The sequence below is a fragment of the Antrostomus carolinensis genome, unplaced genomic scaffold (assembly GCF_000700745.2).
Source record: "Antrostomus carolinensis isolate BGI_N321 unplaced genomic scaffold, ASM70074v2 scaffold32452, whole genome shotgun sequence".
Lineage (NCBI taxonomy): Eukaryota > Metazoa > Chordata > Aves > Caprimulgiformes > Caprimulgidae > Antrostomus > Antrostomus carolinensis.
This window is the reverse complement of record NW_010302172.1, coordinates 16991-25823: the sequence shown is the minus strand read 5'-3', so window position 1 is coordinate 25823 and position 8833 is coordinate 16991. Positions and strand designations below refer to the sequence as shown.

The 8833-nt window shown below is 41.2% G+C and overlaps 1 protein-coding gene across 1 annotated transcript in view; it reads right to left on the bottom strand.

The window, feature by feature from the left end:
* Positions 1–101: 101 nt before the first annotated feature.
* MBTPS1 (membrane bound transcription factor peptidase, site 1) overlaps positions 102–8833 on the bottom strand; it is a 23640-nt gene continuing 14908 nt past the window's right edge. The window contains exons 16-22 of the mRNA XM_010163725.2: positions 8455–8579; positions 7356–7433; positions 5376–5516; positions 2851–2982; positions 2242–2368; positions 1428–1558; positions 102–359 (exon numbers count right to left, since the gene is read on the bottom strand). Of these exons, the coding sequence (XP_010162027.1) occupies positions 163–359; positions 1428–1558; positions 2242–2368; positions 2851–2982; positions 5376–5516; positions 7356–7433; positions 8455–8579 (931 nt within the window). The 3' untranslated portion in view covers positions 102–162. The remainder of the gene's footprint in view (positions 360–1427; positions 1559–2241; positions 2369–2850; positions 2983–5375; positions 5517–7355; positions 7434–8454; positions 8580–8833) is intronic.

The following is an 8833-nucleotide window of genomic DNA, read 5'->3' as shown; positions in this document are numbered from 1 at the left end:
TTCTTTATGGTTTCCCCCCCCCCCCCCTCCAGAAACCAAAGACTATGAGATGATGTCAGGTACAAATCACCAGTACGATCAGTGCCACATGTGCTGAACGTTCCCTGGGAGCAATCGATTGCCCAGGAAAGCCTGGAGGTCATCTTTGGCAAGCGAGAGCTTTCAAACAGAAGGCGTCTTTGGTGGATGAACCTGTTGCATAAGCTGCGGTCGTTTCACTCGTGGTTTCCGTCTCTTTGGCCTGCTCTTCGCTTTGTTGATCTGCACCACAAAGAATGCCAGAACCACCATGGCACCAAGAAAAGCAAAGACTGGAATAGTCTGTCCTACGTCCTGGTTGTACCGGCCAGGCATTATACCTGGAAAGGCAAAGAGGTTTGGAAGTGATTAATGACTCGGTGAGTTCCGACGTCTTTGCAGTGTTAACGCTATTTACCAAAACAATCTGATGGCAACTCTTGTTCAAAGATGAAACAGTTGTTAAGCAGATTACATTTCAGACAGGAAGATTAACGACTGCAGACCAATTAGTGAAAATCAGACAGGATGCTCTTGTTACAGAAAAGCACCAGCATTTCCACCTTGACTTATTTGGGCACGTGAAAGTATAACCCAGATTTCCCCTGCCACAACAATCTTCTGTTCTGCAGTAGAACAGTGATGCAAATACTTATGCTTTGTTGATCTGCACCACAAAGAACGCCAGAACCACCATGGCACCATGGACCATAATTTTACCACTAAGTAATTTCTATAAATCACACCAAAGCTTGATATCAGCCACAAGGAAAGTGATTTTGGGCTTGTTCCAGAGACCATGCACGCACACGATGAGGACGAGCTGTAGAACCAACCCTTTCCTTTTTACTTCTATCTTTTGGTCTATCAGCTCAGTTTGGGAAAAGAGGATGTGTGAGGCTTTCAAATTAGTTCCAGCTGGGCCAAGCTGGTACAGGAGAGCACCCCACCATTAGACTGAAAGCTGTTTCAATCATTTGTTAGTGTAGCACCTTCCTCTAAGCACTATTCAAACTCTTCTGGACTCTGCTTTTATGCATTCAGACAAGGAATTTTAATTAGCAGGAGGTATCTAGCTACAGCTGAAGGACAGGGACTGCTGCTGACACCCATCAGTCTGAACAGCACCAAAACAAACCTCGACTACCCAAAAAGCACCCCCCAAAATCTTCCTCCCAGTATGTCATGCATGCTTTCTTCTCAATAAACTATTAATATGCAAAAATATTTCTCTTGAGCTTCCTCAGTCAGCCTTTTACAATACAGCCATACTATTATCTGCATGTTTTTCACAGCTGAAAAGAAACATGTGGTCTCTCTTCTGGCTGCTCAGTGTTTGGGTTTTTTTTTTCCAAAGCTTATACAAAAAGGAAAGCAGAACAGCAACTTGTGAACTCTTCAATATTTACCTCCAGGAATGTCCCATGCTCCACTTTCTCCAGGGGACAAGGGTCTCACCTGGGGTCGGTTCTGTCGAAAACTGGGCAGAGCCACTTTATCAAGGTCAATTGACAGTAACTTTTGATGTTTCCAAAGGTTGCTAGAAGAAATGCAAAGACAGAGGTGTCTGTCCACTTACTTCAGCAATGCAAGGAATTTTGTAGAAACATATAGAGAAAGTGACAGCTGGAACCTACAAAGAACTCGCTAGTTTGGAGCCAAATGATAACCTGATCCATTCTTTATGTTCTGCAGTGTGCAGGCCTCCAAAGTTCAATTCAGATGCCACGGGGACACACTTAGATTGGCAACTATTTACTAACAACTCTCTCTCTTGCACACAGACTACCAGAAGTTAGCATGGGCAGCTCAGCAGACAAGTATGGGCTATGTGCTGACACATCCTCCTTCACGTGACTGACCAAGGATACAAGAGAAGGCAGAGTCAGGTGAGCTGTCCGAGAAGCTGCTTCTGAAAACTATTTCAAAGGCACACAGTGACGATGGATTTAAGCAGGACTGTTCACTCTGAGTCGGGATCACTCAATCACAGCAGTGAGTCGACTTGTGAAGCTATTTTTAAAATCCCCCAGTTTCACAGTGCAGCTATAAAGCGAGTCAGAGTTATCAATCAATGAAACATTAATCATTATTTCCTCTTTGCAATCCGGTATTTCTCTAGGAAAGGCATTCCAGTTGTCCCTTTCCAAAGCAGATGGCACAAATAATTTCTCAGCTGAACTCAAAAGTGAGATTTCTTGTGTAAGAAAGCCATATACGAACCTGGGGGCAGTTTCATTCAAAGGCTGTGGTTTGGCCCAGGACAGGTGAGGACAAGCAGGAAGAGACCGGGGTTTAGGGTCTCCCAAGTGAGCCTCGAGCACCTTTGAGTATCGATGCAAATGGTTACCTGCAACTCACAGCAGAGACAGACTGGGTTACCAAAAGACTGGTAGGATAAGAGTTATCAACATTCACCTCTGGCTGAACAGAGCTGCTGTAAAACCAGGAGCTCTTTACAGGAATGATGACCAGTAACTAAAATTCAGTGAGAATTAACCAGAGGGTACCTTACAAAACAACAAGACTGCACAACCCAAGTTTGGCAGCACGTGAGACAAGACTGAATGCTTCATCCCCACTCTGCTGCTAGTAACCAGAACGCTCCCTAGCAGAACTGGGCAGCTGAAAGCTCCTACTCTACGAACAGAACATTTCCTTCGGTCGAATCACAGCTCTATCACAACAAATCCCTACGGTAAGTGCTCTCTTCCAGTAAAAGAGAATACTGTAGAGCTCACACCAAACTAACCTCACTAGCATATAACTCAAGGGATCTGCATGGGTCTTCCTAAATTCTACCCTGACACTGCCTTAGCTGTGGGCTCTCACCTTCCATCCGCTCGGGGAGAGAATAGCCTGCTCCTGACGGCGGTCGCTGTCTGTTTTCGGAATGGCTGAGACTTGGTGGCGTCACCCCGTAAGAAGTGTACTGCAGGAGGGAATCCAGGAGCCAAAAGCAATCTGTGGATTTCACAATCCCAAAACAAGATATGCATTACACCCCATTTAAAATGTCTTACCTTTCTGTTAAGAAGGCTGTAATGACATTTAGAAGTACCACCAGTTTTTCTGACTTTTGTTTTTCTCCTTCTGAAGTTCTTAGGCTCAATTTCAGAAAGATGCAACTTTCAACACACCCCACATCTCCCTCTCCAATACATAAACACAAAAATAATCTGTTCATTTTTAAAATATCTTCTCTTGTGTACCCAACCAGGCTCTTTTGGGGAGCAGGACATAAAAACAACAGGTCTCAACTTCAGGAATTCAAGGTTGTGCAAGAGCATCCAAGTCCCTGCAAAAATTACACGAGGTTTTTCAGCGTGGAAACGCAGGTAGCTCAGAGAGCTTCTGACATCATTTTAAAGAGGGAAATGGAGAACCAACTATTTTTTTGAAAGGACAAAATAAATAGCTTCTGAAGAAAACTAAGAACAGGTAGGTTTTCAGTGGAAAGTTATGACTCAGTTGCTTTCCCAAGCTTAACAAATAAAAATAAAGGGGAAAGGTTCTGGCTACATCCCAGCTAAAGCAAAAGCAGTACCTACAGCAGCTGTGCTACAGACCAGGCTGGGAATCAACACCACAATAAACCTGATTGTGGTTTTCCTTTGCACTTCAACAGCACATGAACCCTCATATTGATTCTCTCCTTAATTACTCCTACCTTAATCCAAGCAGTCCAGCTAGTTACCATCGCAATTCTCTGAAACGTCCATTTGCAGGAGTAGGACAATGCCTTATCAGCTATTTCCACCACACAGCAAACTATTTTTCTCAGAATTTCTCCCCCCAGGAACAGCTGTCTGGGAATGGGAATTAATCTTCATAATCCTGGTGTCCCTTAAACCCTCACCTTTGATTTTTAAAGAGGTCAATCAGATTTTAAGGATTTATATTCACAAATGTTAGGAATTTACCTCAGTTAAAGCCACCGATGTCTCTGTAGGAGACACAGCTCCTGGTTCACAACTTAAAAGCTAATTTTAAAGGATTTCTTTAGAATTGTTCACTTTTTCTTGCTTCACAGGTCAGACTGAATTTAACAGCATTAGGGAGGTCACAAAGCATTGGTGTCTATTATTTAATTTAAAGCCACGGATCTTCTCTTACACTGTGTGCTTTCAATAACCTAGAGTAAGCACGGGAGGCATCGATATGTTGGTGTCACAGAAACTCGCTGGAAGCCACCCAAAGACAGAGAAGCACAAACCAGAGAACTTTCAAAGAAAAAGAAAATGTTTGGGAGAGAAAGAAATGAGCTACAGACAGAGAGCTCCCTTAGGCACTAAGTTCCTTTAAATGTAAATATATTAGGCAAGGGATGAATTACATAACCCAATATTTTAAAATGCCAGTGACAAAAGCTTAAAACATTAACTTTAAAGCATTAAAACATGTACTTTTCACCACAAAAGGAAAATTCAGGTTGAACATCACATTCAGTGGAAATGCAGAAAAAGACTTCACATATTGGATTATCTTTGGTCTCTTGAGCCACAGATCTACCAGCTTGTGCTTTACATGTCATGACAAACCCAATCAATCTCTTAAAAATTTTAAAAGTCAGATCAGATAAAGTGCTGGAAAAAGGTTTTATAAGGACCAAGCACACAGACAGAATGGCTTCTTTGGGAGTCACAGACACTGCACACACACACACAACTCACACACTTGCTTCCTCGAGCTGCAAACACTCTGAAAACCCAAACAGAAGTTCCTACTTTCTGACATATTTACACCAGCTGGTTTGTGTTGAAGTAGAATAACCTGAAAACAGTAATGCATAAACGAAACGTTGAACATTACCATATACCCTCACAGGAAACATTGCTAAGAGACAAAGCAGGCTGATGAGCCAGGTCAAAAGATAAAATCCATTGTAAAACATAAAACATTCTGAAAATGCAACTGGGGAAAAAATGAAGGGACACCCTAATGGCCTCTTCACGACCTCAAATCAAACACGTGTAACTGTTAGTGCTTTCCTCCCACTAGATGATCTTTAAGGTCCCTTCCAACCCAAACCATTCTATGATTCTATGATTCTATGAAATAAAAACACCCCAAAGAAGAAAAAACCCCACCAACCAACCAAACCCCACGCAAAAAAACACCCCAAAACTGGCCCCCAAAGCTTATGGAATGGAAAAAACAGGCAAGGGGCTTTTGGGCACGGGAAATACTCCCATCTACCAGAGGGCTATTTAATGTGGGGTGAGAGATTAAGCCTCAGTCAGGAATATTTAGAGATTCCCTAGAAAACAGCTACTTCTGATGGGAGCTGCAAAACCCTCATTGGACAGTTGTCAGCTTAAGACAATAACTTTTCCTGCATGTCAAAGCTCACCCACCTTTCTGTCGATGGCTGTCATCCAAGCAATTAGAGTCACCGTACAAAACGATTCTGCCACCGCCTTCGGAAGGAACTTGGTAAAGTCCCAAAATAGGGACATTTTCAATGACAGCAGTCTCCTGTTTTAAAACTTCAAGACCTAAAGCAAAGCACAAATGAATTTCATAGCCTGCAAAGCATCAACACCAATGTACCTGTAAGTCAACATGCCCAAACTGCAAACTTACAAATACAGTTAACGCTACTCTTCATGGGACACATTTATGCAAAATGTTTTCAAAACCCCCACGATGTTATAAGAAAAATGAAACTGCTCCAAGACCATGATTGTGAAGTTTCCTACTGATACTAGTTTTTTTCTTTCTTTGGTGGAGAAGCAGAAAAAGATCTGACAACCTGGATTATCTTCCACACTGTCGGAATGAAAAATCTTAATATTTTCAGGAACAGGTTTAAAATCAAAACTATGTGCCTTACAAATCACTTTATGTTGTGTTAGTCCTCCTGCAGAATTCTACACAGTAACTTAAAAACCAGCCATCACAATGCACACTGCTCTTTGCCAACTTACTTTGCTGCCATGCCTACCTGTTCCTACAGGAAAATTGAGTATGGAACTAACAAAAGAGAAGAGAGACATTCCATGAAACACATCATCTGTCTCTCTGTAAGCAGCAGCTGCAAGACAAAGGTTTTGATTGAGCTTGTTTAAAGCAGCCGTTCAGGGGAAGCTCATTTTGCATCTCTCTGCAACTCTGCAGTCACTGGTTACCCTTGTGCTTTGTCTGTTCAGCTTTCAATTCAGGAACAAAGAAAAGTATTGTTTAGTAAGAATACCTAAGCCAAAAAATGAAAAACAACAAAAAAACCTCAAACTCACATGAGTTTTCCCACCTTCCTCCTCCACTTTAACCTTGGGCAAATTTCACTCCCTCCTCACCCTGGCCACTCTTTGAACTGGCAGGGAGAGCCCATTTTCATTACATCCAGCCCTGCCATCTGCTTCTCAGCCTTTTCTGAAACACTTTTACCAATATTGTAAGTAGCAGTTTTTGAAGGAGTATCATTTAAAAGCCCACCTTCAAAAGCACTGCAAGTATCTGAGTAATAAACCAGCAGTCTAGAAGATATGCTTACCAGATATTTACAATTATAACTGAGATAACTGATGAACAGAAAGGATGAAAAAAGCACAGGAACCTTCCCAGTAAGAATGAGTATGTGCAGCAAAACCCAGAGGACAGCTGGCTATAAACCTGCCATTTGTATCTCATAAATCCATCCCATCATTTGATCTCCTGTGAACTAAAAGCTCTAATAAACAGCAGGAGTGGAAACACCCCAATTCATGAAGGAACTAAAATGCGTAGAAAGCTGGTTTTAGATTAAAGCTTTCCCATCCCTAACACTCGTTTCAAAAACCAAAATAAAAAGAACTCAAATTCAGTATTTAGTCTCCTGTACTTTAGACACTGCCTCAGAGATAGTAGAAGCAAAACACAGAGCTCTTGCTTCATGATTGCAATGAAAAGGGTTCAACAGAGAAAGCAGGTCTAGCAGGCTACCTGTCAACTTGACAGTTTTTCTCTCCCCTGCCCTGCAGATGTGTTTACATACAGCAATGTAATAAAAGACTGTATACAGACACTCTGATATTGCTGTGCTATATAAAAATTTCAGAGAGTCATATTGCAGCTGCCTGTTAGGCATCCAACTACATGCTCTAGGCAAAATGAAAAAATACCTACCCTGTCCTATGCCTTCCTATGTGATCTCATTTAGGTTCCTGCTCCAGCAGGGGGATTGGACTAGATGATCTTTTGAGGTCCCTTCCAATCCCTAATATCCTGTGATTCTGTGATTCTGTCGAGGCATTTCTCACTCCATTGTTTTTACACCTTTGGATTTCGTAACTTTGCTTGTGCACTGACTCCGAAGTTCTACTTAAAAGACAGAAAAAAGACAAGGAAGCGCCTACCTTGATCCTTAAAAGTCTGTGCAATGACAATGCCATCTTCTGGAAACTTTGCAATACTGCATCCTGAGGCATAATTCACTGAAAGACATCACAAAATTGCAGTTTAAAGATTCAAAATGACACTCCATCACTTCTCACCATATTTCAGTGAGTTGTTAAAACAAACTCAGAAGAAAATACTCCCAGGAAGACTGTTCTGCATTTGTGTATTTTGACAACATGTGCAGTAACAGAGAAGGCATTTCTAAGTACAGCTTTTGTGGGTTCATCTTTACATACTCTTTCAAATCTTTCCATTTAGGAGACAAACATTATCTTTTTTAAACTGAAAAGTTCCATCAAATGCTGTAAGAAATGTAGTATTTCACCCTAACAGTCATTATTTATACTACAGAGAACCTGTCTCCTTCAATCAACGCTGGTGAGCACAGAAGGACTTCAGCATTAGTGCCTTCTCTTTTCACAGACACTTTCTAAAGGAACCATTCAGAAGACAGAGATTTGGAAACAAAGTGTGAAAACATCAAGTGATTTGGTCAGATTAAAAAAAAAAAGTCCATCTAACCTATAAAGTCTGAAAACAGTAAGGGCACAAACCTGTGGCCTATCCACAAAGTCTGAACTTGAACTCAATCAAACATACTCATTTTAGGGGGAACAATTGAAAACATTACAAGAACACGAATTTATAAAACATCTCGGGATGTTGTGATGCATGTCTAAATTGGCACATTCCAATGAAAAAGTTCCTATCGATTTTCTTCCTCCAAAATTCCAAATTTCCACATAATTGCAAAATTAAAACCAAAGGCTTAATCTTAGCAACTAGTATTTATAGTCCAGACAAATAGAGACACACCTGAACAATACTCTTCAAAGTATCAGGACCTGGAATGTAAGGCTAAAATGAGGACATTCATTACCTGGTCTGAAAATTTTTCACACACAGCCTATGAAGGAAGCAATCATTTAAGCTTATGAGACCCTTTTCAGTTAATTTGAGTGCTTTCCTTTAATCTCACTCAATCTCATTCTTGCAGAAAACTATTTTCCAAACAATACACTGTAGCCTGTATAGGCAATGGACTCCAGTACTCACTTTCATGATTTGCCATGGTAAAATCACCTTCATACAGGCCATCACTAAAGGCCATGTTCCAGACAGAAAGCAGATCGTTGAGAGCTGGTATATTAGCACCTCCAGTATCAGGCATCCACCACTGCCTGTAAAAATTACAGTGTAACACAGTTTATTGGTATACAGAATATGCTCCTCGAGTTTGTATCATGAAAAGTCAGGTGTCTTCCCACACACAGACTTTTTCAAAGTCACTTACATAATGAACTACACCCCAAAGCCTAATTTAACTCCAGGGGCATGTGAGCAGCTGTCTCTCTGATACCAATAACTTTGAGCAAAAGCTAAGTAATACAATGTAAAGTTCACAGTGCATTCTAGTTCCATGGAAAACTTTAAT